General features: G+C 43.4%; 1 protein-coding gene across 1 annotated transcript; it reads right to left on the bottom strand.

The window, feature by feature from the left end:
- Positions 1 to 6,356: 6,356 nt before the first annotated feature.
- LOC117746506 (arylsulfatase I-like) lies at positions 6,357 to 14,201 on the bottom strand. The gene is made up of 11 exons (XM_034555688.1): positions 13,945 to 14,201; positions 12,013 to 12,224; positions 11,423 to 11,562; positions 10,883 to 11,032; positions 10,537 to 10,611; positions 9,990 to 10,164; positions 9,315 to 9,551; positions 9,007 to 9,153; positions 8,018 to 8,156; positions 7,059 to 7,609; positions 6,357 to 6,991 (listed from the first exon to the last, which is right to left on the bottom strand). The coding sequence occupies exons 2-11, from the start codon at positions 12,217 to 12,219 to the stop codon at positions 6,566 to 6,568; spliced, it is 2,247 nt and encodes a 748-aa protein (XP_034411579.1). The 5' UTR covers positions 12,220 to 12,224; positions 13,945 to 14,201; the 3' UTR covers positions 6,357 to 6,565.
- Between the last annotated feature and the right edge of the window lie 413 nt (positions 14,202 to 14,614).

The following is a 14,614-nucleotide window of genomic DNA, read 5'->3' as shown; positions in this document are numbered from 1 at the left end:
CGATCCCAACGCCCGTTCCACTGGCCCAGTTGATTCATGAGAGTTTGTTTTGTTTTTGTAGACCATCACTCTTACTCACTCACACACACACACACAGGAAAGACTTAAGAATCCTCTTGAATTGTCATGAAATGAAATAAAAATTCAGGGCATTATGTGTTTTGACCAGCACGTCTCGTTTGTTTCGCTACTTCCTGTCTTTCTTTTTTTTTTTAACGAGGTATTGTGTGAAGCTGAAACCGTTCGACCAAACTAACCAACGTGAACGTGGCGAGTTCCCTTTGAGGAGAGCAACGGGCATCGCTTCATTTCCCCGGTTGACGGTGAAAATATCCTAAATTTAGTTTTTAAGTAAACACGACTAAAATAATGCAGATTCTTTAACATTCACGAGGGGGTTGTTACGTATTTTACGTTGAACAACTAAATGTTAAATTCTCACTCTTGTGTAATTCTTTTTTTTTCAGGCATCGAACCAAAAACACATTTATTTATATATATATTCTAGTTTTTTTTTTTTTTTTTTTTGGACTAATACCTGCTGCGCTCTTTGGGCTTTGTGTCCCGCCATAAGATGTAATATATGAAGCTTTTCCTGTTTCCTTCAATACCGTTTTATTGCCTTTTTAACCTGGTGAATCTGTTGCCGAAGAGCAAACCTCATTCACCAGAATCTGCTGCTGCTGCATTGCAGTGGAGTCGACTATTACAGCAGGAATTGATGTACCCGTGGCTCTTTTTATTCATAGGAGGCAACCCCACGCATTGGGGATCAAACTGGGCATTTAAATGCAAATGCTGCGTCTTGGAAAGTCGATAAAGAGCCGGGGGAAATAAAAGAGCCGAGTGCACTCCCGACTCCCGGGGAGGGAGAGATTACGTCATCCTATTTTGGATCTTTTGCCTGTAATTGCTCGTTCCTCTAGAGATGGAAAAGGGAACAGTTGTTGGACGTGAAAGAAGCCGATATCGGGGCTTGTGGGTGGGAAGGCGGCATCTCGGAGCAGTAAAGTGGTGCAAGACCTCTGTTGTAGTCTGAAAGCAGTAAATGTGTCTGCAGCTTTAATGCAGTGATGGAACAGAAAGATGACAAATACACTTATTTAGCAAATAAATTATAAAATATTGACCACAAGGTGCAGTCAGGGAGCTTTGTGTGAAACGTTGCCAAGTGCCTTCAAGCTGGTTTACTTTGTATAATGGCAATACCCCAAAGTACAAAATACTCCAATCAGTTTTTAATACTTTATATATGGAATTTTCTTTTACGAACTGAAGAAAATGAATTAACGGATACAAAAACCGGAAAAACACACAGAACTCCGATAACATGAAAATATATGTAAAAGTATGCAGAACGGCCAAAATTAGAATAAAGTATATTTCAGTGAGTTATTCTCTAGAGCACCTTCAAAGCCAAAGAGGATGAGCACTTTGCATGTGGGGGGGGGGGGGGTGTAGGGGTTTTAATGAACAGACGAACCCACTGGACGCGCCGTGGCTCATTGAGGCTGCTGTCAGAGGGCAAATCGGGGCGCTCAAGGTCGTTTGCAGAAGGCCGGATCCCGTCGACCAATCAACTGTCCGGTTCCTGAGGTCCTCAAAAGCGTTTCTGCGTCTTTGATTTAAGACCGAAACGTCCGTAATATACTTTACAATAAGCTGAATGTGTAAGTAAAAGATTGAGGGAGGAAATGCATCCCAGATATTGTGTTCAACTAAAAGAGGACGTAGAAAAAAAAGTTTTTGGTGAAGTTTTTTGTGACTTTTCTGCATTTAGATCTTGAAGATGAAACCTGCATTTCTTTGTTTTGGTCTGGAATAGAAACGATTCATTTATAAATAAAGTAGTGAACTGTGTGAACGTCGTCGTAAAAAAAAAAAAATGACAACTGTACACTTTGACCTTTACAGTTAATTATGGGATGAAACTACTTTAATATTTCCAAGATGCCTATTGTCAATCTGGTTTATTAAGTACGATCGTAAGCAGTGCTTTCTCTGAGAAATAAATATTACATATAAATAATATAAGATATAAGAATTGATAAAGAAAACATCCACGTAAAACCAAACAATCCATAAAGATTTTGCATATTGTCCAGTGGTCGAGTTTCACTTCAAGATACGAGTCAGATTATTACAGCAGTTTGCTGTTAAATTAGAGTAAAAGTTTGATTTCACAATAGAGTACAGTGTTGTGAAATATCAGTTAAAGTGTTTATTGTACTGTCAATACTACAGTAAATCTTGTGAAACATAATGTTCCCTCTGCAGAGTTGTGATGGTTCAGAGAAAAGGTGCAGAGGGACTTTGATTATGAATCATTACTCATATTTTATTATGACACATGTTGCAGTATTTAGGGAGGCAGAATGGTGCAGTCCATTGGCGACACTTTTTTTCGACAAAGTATCTTCAAAATGGAACGCGAGGAGCATCAAGAGCCTTTTATTTGTTCTGCTCCTCAGCGAGTGATGAAAACGTCTGCAACTCTTTGAGAGACCCAAGAGAGGGTCGGGAGATGAAATGGGGGTTCTGTAGAAATACATTTAAGTTGTATACAACCAGTAGTATTTTCAGACTGGTTTGACTGGAAAAATACATGTGTACGTCTGTCTGTACGCCTGTCTGTACATACATATAGACATCTGTACGCCTGTCTGTATATACATATAGACATCTGTACGCCTGTCTGTATATACATATAGACGTCTGTACGTCTGTCTGTACGCCTGTCTGTATATACATATAGTAGTCTGTATGTCTGTCTGTCTGGAAGTCTGTCTGTATATACATGTAGACATCTGTACGTCTGTCTGTGTCTGTGTGTCTGTCTTTACGTATGTCTGTGTCTGTGTGTCTGTCTTTACGTATGTCTGTGTCTGTGTGTCTGTCTTTACGTATGTCTGTGTCTGTGTGTCTGTCTTTACGTCTGTCTGCATATAATGTAGACATCTGTACGTCTGTCTATACGTCTGTGTCTGTGTGTCTGTCTTTACGTCTGTCTGGACATCTGTACATCTGTCTGTATATACATGTAGACATCTGGACGTCTGTCTGGACGTCTGTCTCATGGACCCCATCAGCTCTGAGAAAGTGTCTCATGTGCATTGAGGCGTCACCAACAGCATGTAAACAAAGCGAGTCTTTGAAACAAAGGTAAACTTTTACATGTGTAAACTGGGTTACCAGTTGTATGAGAACAACAGTTTGTTGTGAAGCACTGAACAGTTTTACATCTAAAACACTAAGTGTTGAAATCGTGTTCAGAGTCGTAGTTATAGAAAATTACAATGGAAGTATTGTGGTAGTCTAGTTCAGTAGCCTCCTTGCATTCCTCATATAGACATGTGTAAGACACATGTTTAACAGTGCCCCCTGGTGGTAGTTTGTGTTATCCCCGCTGGGATAGAAAAGCCTGACAATAATTAAGCTTTCTATATTTGAGAAATGTTGATACATGAGTTCATATTTTGGTTCTCAGCATCCCCCAACAATGTATGTAATCAAAAGTGTGTGTGTGCGTGTGTGTGTGAATGCCAATCTGCATGGATTGTAGATATCTGGCACCACCTAGTGGTTGAACCTCGAGTGCGCACACTAGATAAAAAACAATGCACATAACTAATTATTCTTTTATTATCTTCCATCTTGTCTTCTATTAAAGATATATCACAAACAGTTGAGATGAAATATCTCTTCATCGATAAATATAAATAATCCTCTTAGCTTTGATCACAGCTGAGTCCCAAAATGGTGACTTGAGACTTTTGGACTCAAGTTTAGACCTGGTAAAATCAAATACAAACAAGAATAATTACAGAAATATGTTCATATTCATTTATTATGTCTGTGCATGGAAAATACTTTCTGTTAGTTACAGGTATGAAAATAAAGTCACAAGAAATGTGAAAGAAGACAAAAACAACATTTAACTCAAACACAGGCGTGATGAATAGTTTCCTGTCTGGTAAACACACAAGCACAGTTCGTTTTCATTGCAGCTGTATTTACTCAAGGTGGAGACATCAAGCGCTCCTTTAAACTGTTTCTCAGGAGCGCTCTGCTGCTGGTTTGTGAGATATTGTGCAAATACACGGAAATATTTAGAGGTTAGGTGTCTCGCTCCAAGGGAAGGAAACCAACATCTGACTTCAAAGAGGGTTTTTATTTTTAATGCTGGTAAAAAAAAAAGAAAAAAGTAACATGTTTAACTTCCTCCTCTCGGTTTACTGAAGGCATGAGCTATTCTGACTCCAACATAAATATCTCTCTCTCTCTCGCCCCCTCCCTAACTCTCTTGTTCTCCTTCATTAATGCACATTATTAACTACTTCTTCCCCGGAGTCTTTGTGCTTTCTCGCCTCACAAATTTCCATGGATCGTGGTTTTATCTGGACCCTGGTCCTTCCTCATGCCTCATGCCTCATTCCTCCTGCCTCCTACCTCATGCCTCATTCCTCCTACCTCATTCCTCCTGCCTCATGCCTCATTCCTCCTGCCTCCTGCCTCATTCTTCCTGCCTCATTCCTCCTGCCTCCTACCTCATGCCTCATTCCTCCTGCCTCATTCTTCCTGCCTCATGCCTCCTGCCTCATTCCTCCTGCCTCATTCTTCCTGCCTCATGCCTCATGCCTCATTCCTCCTGCCTCCTACCTCATTCATCCTTCCTCCTGCCTCATTCCTCCTGCCTCCTACCTCATTCCTCCTACCTCATTCCTCCTGCCTCATGTCTCATGCCCCATTCTTCCTGCCTCCTGCCTCATGCCTCATTCCTCTTGCCTCCTACCTCATTCCTCCTTCCTCCTGCCTCATTCCTCCTGCCTCATTCCTCCTGCCTCATTCCTTCTGCCTCCTGCCTCATTCCTCCTGCCTCATTCCTCCTGCCTCATTCCTTCTGCCTCATTCCTCCTGCCTCCTGCCTCATTCCTCCTGCCTCCTTCCTCCTGTCTCATTCCTCCTGCCTCCTGCCTCATTCCTCCTGCCTCATTCCTTCTGCCTCCTGCCTCATTCCTCCTGCCTCCTTCCTTCTGCCTCATTCCTCCTGCCTCCTGCCTCATTCCTCATGCCTCATTCCTCCTGCCTCCTTCCTTCTGCCTCATTCCTCCTGCCTCCTGCCTCATTCCTCCTGCCTCATTCCTTCTGCCTCCTGCCTCATGCCTCATTCCTCCTACCTCATTCCTCCTTCCTCCTGCCTCATTCCTCCTGCCTCCTTCCTCCTGCATCATTCCTCATTCCTCCTGCCTCATTCCTCCTGCCTCATTCCTCCTGCCTACTGAGAAGAAGAGTTCATTACACAAACGGTATCGGTTTGTTTTCTCCTCCTAAAAGCTCTTTTTCTGGGATTGATCCGTTTCATTTGATTAATCCTTAAAACAAACAAACACATGGTTTAAACTTTGAATTACTTTCAAAACCACCTTTCCTTTCCCCTGAATTTGGTTTAATCTAAAAAGAAGAAAAAAAGTTAAAAAAAATGTCTCTCTCATAGGATTTCGTCACTTAATGTCTTGAAAATGCTTTAAAATAAGATTTTGTTTGGATATTCATATATATATATATATATATATATTTATATATATATATATATATATATATATATATATATATATATATATATATATAGAACCTGCTCAAGTGACAGTTTTCTGCTGTTCACAGTAGAACGTAGTGAGTTAAAAACACACAAACTGTAAATTCATAGTCTTTCCATTGGCTGTACATTCAGTACATTCAACAGTCTCACAACCCAAAGAAGACACACGAAAAGAAAACAACAACAAATATTAGAAACACGTCGGCCATAAGCTGGGACTAAAAATGTAAAAAATATATTTTTGAAACTTGTGAAAAGTAAATAAGTTGCTTCGAAACCCGAATCTGGGAAGTTTAAGTTTCACTTCACACAGATTCAGTTAAAGAAACATAAATCATTTACAATATAAAAGAACATTTTACTGCCAAACTCTGGCGGCTCTTGTGTTAAGAACTCTGTCTTTTTTTCGTGATTTACGAGGATAAAAAAAATAAATAAAAAAAGACAAAATAAATGAGGAAACAGTTGGACATAATAAATCGGGCGCAAAGCAACAGTAAAGAAAACAACCTTTTATAAGGAGATCAGGCAGGAATTTAAAGGGCCCGTTCACACAGATAGAAGGGGAGATTTGTCTTGTTTTTTTGTATTTTTGAACTTTGGAGGTATTAAGAGGATCTGGAAGAAACCTTTTTGAGCAAGGTATAAAACTTGACAATTAACTTTTAAGTTGTTTATTTGATAATCGCTTATGAATAAAACAATTAACAACAACTTAACTCGACCTGGCGAGTTAAAAAATAAAAACATTGGCGTTATTCAGAAAATGTAATATCTTGTAATTTGAGTTCAACCAACAGCCTCAGATGTGAAGTCCTCACCGATCCAGCTGGACTTTTCTTGCCTCCCCGACATCGTGCGACATCGTGCGACATTGAGGGACATCGTGCGACAGTACTCGAGCGAACACGGTCCAGACGGAGGTTTGGCACCTTTTGTTTTTCCTTAAGGAAGCGACGCTGTGCCTCAGATCCGGTTGGACATCATCCCGGTGTTCAGCTTCAGAAAGAAGGACTTCAGCTTGCACAGCGGGCAGCGCGGCTTCTTCCTCTTCTTCTTGCCGCTCCGGCCTTTCTTGTAGACTCCGTGATATTTCCCCTCCTCCTCGTCCTCCTCGTCGTCCACCCAGGGCAACCAGGCCCCGCCGTGCCGGCTGGGGTCGGCGCGGGGGTCGTCCGGCGGGAAGTACACCGGCACGGCGGTCCGGTTGTAGGAGGCGAGCCGGTCCATCAGCCGCCGGACCACGTCCGGCCTCCGGTCCGCCAGGTCCTGGCGCTCGCACGGGTCGGCCGTGATGTTGAACAGCCAGACGTTTTTGAGCGTGGAGGTTCGGGGGAACAGCGAGACGCCGCGCTCGAGGTTCCACCAGCGGCCGGGGAGCGTGGGAAGCACCTGGGGATCGAAACGTGCAGTTATTCAGGGTCGGGGTTTTGAAGCGGGTCTAAATGTGCTGCAGTACCTGCGGGGGGACCCAGTCTCCGTGACCCGGGTCTCCTGTCAGCAGCTTCCAGTCTCCCACTCGGATGGCAGCCTGGACCGACGCGTCCCACGGCGCCTCGGGCGACTGCACAGCCGGCAGGGACGTGTTCTGGAACCTTAAATGTAACTCGAGCTGTGGGTTGGATCGAGGCGGTCTGGACCGCGTCAGGTTCTGGTTCTGGATCCGGGATGTGTTTCGCCTGGACTTTGACTTGAGGCGTGATTGGATCTGAGTTCGAGGGAGAGACGTTGCCGACGCCGGCGGAGCGCCGCTGGAGTAAAACTTAGGACGCGGATTGTGACGAGGCGGTCTCTGGTTCTGAGGCTGGACTCTGGTCTTGGGTTTGTTTTTTGGAAGGGGCTCAGTCTTGGGTTTGGGTTTGATTTTGGTTTTAGGCTCAGCAGCGTGACGGGAAAACGTCCTCGGTGGTTTCTTGGTGGTCTTCACCCTGAACGCTGACTTCTGCTTTGGTTTCTGCTTCTTTATTTTCTTCCCCTGGATCTTCTTCTTCTTCTTTGGTTTCTTTGGGCCTTTCAAGAAAACACACAATGTTAAGTTCACCCTCCTTCAACCTTTTAGCTTTTAGCTTTGTTGATACTGTATCAGATTCCCCAGCAGATAAAATCCCTTTAATTCCTGCCTCGTTGTCTGTAAAAGTCTCCCTTCCATCCTTCCTTTCCATGTTTCCTTTTCATCTTTACTTCCTCCCTCCTTCATTTTCAAATTGCTTCATCTTTCATTACTTGTGTTTACTTCTCCTCCGCCTCGCTCCTTCCTGTCTCCTCTTATATTCCCGCGCTGCAGCTCTGTCTGTGTTGTTTGTGTGTACTAAAACACAAACTATAAATGTCTCTAATAAAAGAAATAAACGTTACTTTCCCGACCTTCGCCGTTGACTAAGACTGAAGTAGCGCGTGACGTTTTATTTTGGTAGTTACCGGAGGCCCCGGCGCCCCAGTGGCTGGTTTGAGGGGGAGGTTTGTGCAGCGGGTCGATGTTGTGAAGGATCTCCTGGCGAGGGGACTCCCTGCCCTCGCTGATGGCGGGCCAGACGTCGAACCCATCCAGACCGTGGCTCTGAGGGGTAAACAAACAGAACAATGCACACAGGGAGCAATGAGAGCTCTCTTGATGCATACCAGTACATCTCCATGTGGAGTAATGAGAGCTCTCTTGATGGATACCAGTACATCTCCATGTGGAGCAATGAAAGCTCTCTTGATGGATACCAGTACATCTCCATGTGGAGCAATGAGAGCTCTCTTGATGCACACCAGTACATCTCCATGTGGAGTAATGAGAGCTCTCTTGATGGATACCAGTACATCTCCATGTGGAGTAATGAGAGCTCTCTTGATGGATACCAGTACATCTCCATGTGGAGCAATGAGAGCTCTCTTGATGGATACCAGTACATCTCCATGTGGAGTAATGAGAGCTCTCTTGATGGATACCAGTACATCTCCATGTGGAGTAATGAGAGCTCTCTTGATGGATACCAGTACATCTCCATGTGGAGCAATGAGAGCTCTCTTGATGGATACCAGTACATCTCCATGTGGAGTAATGAGAGCTCTCTTGATGGATACCAGTACATCTCCATGTGGAGCAATGAAAGCTCTCTTGATGGATACCAGTACATCTCCATGTGGAGCAATGAGAGCTCTCTTGATGGATACCAGTACATCTCCATGTGGAGCAATCAGAGCTCTCTTGATGGATACCAGTACATCTCCTTCGGAGCACCGACGGGTGCACTTATCACAACGGGCCGAGAGCAACTCTCGTCTCCAAGATAGTAAATTAAGACAGTTTAAGACATTAAACAATAAAATGGCCGACGGTGCTCTCTCCTCGGGTTTCGCCCCCTTTTAAATATCCAGATAAAAGACGCACACGTTACACGCGAGCACCGGGTCCCACTGACCTCGCTGGCGTTTCCCCCGGCCAGGCCCACCAGGGTGGGGAACCAGTCGGTGATGTGCAGCAGGGCTTTTGAGACCCGTCTCCGGCGTCTCAGCAGCGGGCTGTGAACGAACGCCACCCCGCGGACCCCGCCTTCCCAGTACGTGCCCTGGAAAAACCAACAGAGCAAAAGGGTCATGGAGCTCCGTCACAGCGAGCTGAGATCTCTTTATTCAGACGGCCCGTGAAAAGATGAGAAAAAAAAGGGGGAAATCAAATAATAAACGCACAAAAAGAATATGTGTCAATGTCGAGGGGGGTCCTCGGTACCTTTCGGCCTCGCAGCGGCCAGTTGCTCCCTCCCGTGAACGGCTGGGCGCCGTTGTCGGTGGAGTAGATGATGACGCTGTTCCGGTAGTAGCCGTACTTCCTCAGAGCGTAGGTGACGTTCCGGACCGCCTCGTCCACCGTGGACACCATGGCGGCGAACTTCCGCCTGGCGACGTTGGCCATGTCCCGGTACGGGTAGATGTAGGACTTGGGAGTCTGCAGAGGAGTGTGGACGGCCTGAAGGGGAAACATTGACATGTATTCATGTTTTTACTGCGTATTCTTTACTGGTTATTGGTATTTATTTTGAATTTATTGGTGCATAACTCAACGTAATGCATGCGTTCATAAAACAAACCAAACTCAACGAGGAGAAGTCATTATTATAACAATAATGCGATTTAAAATAGTGAAATAACCAGGAGGAATCTGTTAAATATGACACACGATTTGATAAAAAAAACATTTGAAATAAAAAGAAAGGTGCTTTTCAAAGTAAAATGCACATTTCCTCCTTTAATACGATTCGCTTCATGTTAAAACTATGAATATTATAAGATCAGCTGTTTTTAATTTAAAGGGAAAATGCATTTATTTTCACCGGAGACTTGTAAAATTACTTTTTTGTTTCTTTCTTCATCTTCTACTTTTTTTTCTCTCTTTCTGATACGATACCTGGAGGGAGAGCAGCAGGAAGAGCGGCCTGTCCGTGGGGTCGTGGCTCTCCAGGATCTTGCGAGCCCTCTGCGTGAAGAGCGTGGTGGAGTACTTTCCTTCCTGGCCCCAAGCCACGCCCTCGTCGTCGTGGAGATCGTACCCACACAACCCCGGGCCGTCACAGGACCCGTAACTGTGCACAGATGGAGACGTGTGAGTTATAGACGCAGACGAACACAGACAACTACTGTCAGGCCTGGTTTATAATCAACACAAAATTATTATAAGAACATATTATAAAAATAACAAATAACAAAAAGAAAATTATTAAAAACTTAACTTTTTTTGTATTTACTAAGAACTGAAATTAAATACAGTTATTTTTGTTGGTTTTTAATAAAAAATAATAATTATAATAACAAATATTATAAAAATAACAAATAAAAAAAAACAATTACTAAAATCTTAACTAAAAATAACAACAAAAAACAAAAGTGATTTAGAATTAAAAAAAAATATGTAAAAATAAAAATAACTGAAATTAAATACAAATATGCGTTTTTACCTGTAGTAATCCACACTTCCTGTTAAAGAACCAAAGAAGCTGTCAAAACCCTTTCTGGTGGGCAGGCACGCCTTCCTGCAGCAAAGACAAAGTGAACTGAGCATCAAATCTCCCATCATCATCATACTGTTGAACACGGATTAAAATATTTGCAAAGCAGATTATTTGTTGGTCAGCCTCCGAGTCTTCTTTTGTTCCCCTGCATTTCTTCGTGTTTTGTGAGAAACAAATCTCAAAATGAACGCTTAGTCGAACATAAGCGTGCCTCATGGGAGTGTTTAGGTTAGCGTGAGGTTATTAGTTGTTGACCGTTCACCTCCGTCCGCCTGTGAAGCCTCCAGCTCACCTGTAGAAGCCCAGGTGCCACTTGCCGACCATGTGGGTGGCGTAGCCGGCCTGGCGGAGCCTCTCGGGCAGCGTGTCCATGTGTGAAGGCAGACAGCTCGGCTGGCTGGGTCTGATGATGGAGTGTTGGAGGCCCGTGTGGATCTGATACCTGGAGAGAGAAAACACACACTGGTTCTGGGCCTTCTTCCAGATCTAATCTCATTGATTAAGCTTCCTAATCAATAATCTGATCCTACAGTCACGCAATGCCGTAAAAATATATTGAACAAGTTATTCCTCACAATCTGACGATGGCACATGAGACAAGACGCGCGATAGTATGGAAACTGATCAATTAGCCATTTGGCATTACTTCGCCTGGTTTCAGCTTCTAAGATGTGAGTTTTTGCTCTCTTTCCTTTATTTTAAACGTGTAAATTGAACACCTTTTGGACAATAAAATCTAAATCTAATCAGCTGCAGGCCTAAGACAAACCCTGCTGCCGCCCAGCGTTATGCCAACAGATATCGCCAACGAATGTGTTGGCAGTGTGTGTACCTGCCCGTGAGGAGCTGGCTGCGCGACGGCGTGCAGATGGGCTGAACGTAGTAGTTCTCCAGCGTCACGCCCTCCGCCGCCAGCTTGTCCAGCGTGGGCGTCTTGATGGTCGGGTTGTGGTAGCCGACGTCGTTGAAGCCCTGCGTTATGTGGGAGGGTCTCAGATTACGGGGTTGTTTGGTTCTTTTCAAGGTCGACCCTTTTGGGATATTTCATGCGAGACGGACACAAATGTTGCAACAGCAGCGATAAACCGCTACTTTTGTTGGAAGATCGTCAATAAACCCAAACTCAGATTCTGGGAATGATACAGGAATTTATTGGGGAGTTTGATAAACTGATGTAAACCGATTTTATAGTTTGTCAGTTTATTCATTTGTTTGTATTGGGGTCAATCAACTGATTTATCATAAAGGGTTTTTAATGTTTCCTCCCCTAATAATTCCCTTGAAATAAGACGTTTGTGTCGAAAACCTTTTTTCTTTTCTGGTTTACTGCTACGTCTATTCTTATATAAACATTATTGTTGGCCTAGAAGCGAGATAATCCAAGAATAACTTAAGAAGACACACACACACGCACACACACACCTGGTCGTCTGTGAGGATGAAGATGATGTGCGGCTGGTTCTTCTTCTTCTTCGGCTCTGTCTCATCACTGTGAGTGTTTCTGTCGTTCTGGTTCCGGTCCTGGTCCTGGTCCTGGTCCGGGTCCGGTTTGGCCCCCTGAGCTGACAGGCGGTCCAGGCTGAGATAAACACTCAGCAGGGCCAGAGCCACGGCGACGGCGGCTTTCATCTTCACTGAAGGGAGCGGAGAAAGAAAACAGTGGAAGCGAGACGAGCAGCGGAGAAGTGGAGCTCTAAACACGCTTCAGTCGGCACAGTTTCAGATGACTGTGGCTCACACACACACACACACACACACACACACACACACACACACACACACACACACACACACACACACACACACACACACACACACACACACACACACACACACACACACACACACACAATGGAGATGGACTCGCCCACTTGGCTGAAACTGGGATCCCAAACAAATCCATCTGGAGCAGCGCGAGCTCCGAGGAGGTCTCTTGTTGTGTGTTTTTGTGTCTTTGGGAGTGAATAATAACCGAGGTCTCGCTGCTCTTCAGCTGTGTTTCATGGAGCCTCTGACACGCTCATCATGTTGATATTGAATAAACACCTTGATGATGTCACAGGCGACAGTTAACAGGGGAAGTCTGTTTTTAAGTGACATATTATTTATTTTAAATCGTGTACAATCCAATATGGGAATAAAGGAGTTATCTCGACACGATAGTCTTCAACATTAACACTATCATTGCAATAAACACACACGATGCTGTGAGTGAATTCATTTGTTATCTTTGTTTATTGTGTGTTTTGTCTCTTTTTTTCTGTTGCAAATTGCCTCAAAAATAAAAGTGAAGGGAGCTGGAGAGAGAGAGAGAATCTGTCTCCATAACTTTTTGAAAACGATTTCAGAGGCGGAGAATTATTCACACGATATTACCCCACCGTATTGTTGACACGATATCGATATTTCCTCCTCTAAATGTCACAGTTATCGGCCATATCGGTATCTCACGACGCCCCCGATCTCACAGTAAAAATTGTCCGAATACTTTTCTTTTTTAAACGAACTTTCTGTGATGTCATTTGTGTAACAATACTTTTATTGTATGAACTTTTTTGCCTACTTTTTTTTTAATAAATCAATCTCGTACACAGGTTTAATATTTTTAAAGACTGCTATTTGTGATGACGTAGCAATAGATATTAAAGCGTATAGTAATGGATCTGTCAATTGTTTATTTAACAAATCAATAAAAAAAAGAGGCTCATAAATACTCATTTTGCCTGAACAGTAATGAAAGAAAAAGTTATGAAAGAAAAAGCATCAAATATCAGAGGATTTTAGCACAAGGGGATTAAATTAAGTTCGAAGTTGCCCCTCGTAATCACGGCATGAACCTTCTATTAAAATGTAATAGTGGGAGCCGGTTTTCTGGAGCTCCTCGTTTCCAAGACAACAAAAAAATGTATTAAAGGCCTGATTCAAGGCTGGGAGAGCTACATGGAGGAATGCTGCAGACATCGTAGACACACACACACACACACACACATACACACACACTCACACTCACACACATACAGACACACACACACACAGATATGTTTCTGTATCATCGATGACATGTTTACAAACTCTCCAAAGGCTGCAATGCTGATTTAATTATATGACTGAAATCCTTCTGACACACGCACACACACACGCACACACACAGGTCCTGGATTAAATTAGTTTTCGATGTGTGGTTTCTAATGAACCTTGTTAGAAGTACAATATTAGTTTAATATCAGTTTCTCACTTTTATTTCTGACATCACAGGTCAACCAGATGTAAAAGACCCACACGGTTCCCCTGGGATGTAAGTTCTAACATCTATTCCATTATTCGAAAAGCCAGGCCTTCAAATAATATCAATACCTCGATGTTGGATCAATGGAAGTGAACGGCTCTTCTTCCCCCTCCTCCTCCCCCTCCTCCTCCTCCTCCTCCTCCTCCTCTTCCTCTCCGCTACTCTTCAGTCCATTCGTCACACTCCGGGTCTGTCTTCAGCTCTCCTCAAGTTTGGTTTGAAGAATAAAGTTTGCAGAAGACGCCGCATGTCCTCAAGTTTCCACGAAACCTTCCTTTCCTTCCAGTCGGAGCGTGCACACTCCCAATGAAATACGATCAAAGTCAAGGCACCGCAGCGGCGCGCTGACACTTCCGGTGTGACCTGCCAAATTAAAACAAGCAGCGACAGAAATGCAACCAGGTGGGCTTGTATTATGAATAGTCTGGTTGTAGATGATAGTTCCCTCCCACCGAATATATAACGTTAATAATAATAAAAACATTCACATTTAACTAGCTAGTTTATGAATAGTCTGGTTGTAGATGATAGTTCCCTCCCACCGGAGCTATAACGTTAATAATAGTAAAAACATTCATAGTTTAATAGCTAGTTTATTAATTATCTGTTTGTAGATGATAGTTCCCTCCCACCAAAGATATAACGTTAATAATAATAAAGAAATTCACATTTAACAGTATAAGCTATTGACCAAAGTAGCGTCACAACTTTGACCGTTATCAACCGTTAGTTTACCTT

The sequence above is a fragment of the Cyclopterus lumpus genome, chromosome 17 (assembly GCF_009769545.1).
Source record: "Cyclopterus lumpus isolate fCycLum1 chromosome 17, fCycLum1.pri, whole genome shotgun sequence".
Taxonomy (NCBI): Eukaryota; Metazoa; Chordata; class Actinopteri; order Perciformes; family Cyclopteridae; genus Cyclopterus; species Cyclopterus lumpus.
Note: the sequence above shows the minus strand (reverse complement) of the source record. Positions and strands in the feature narration are given on the sequence as shown.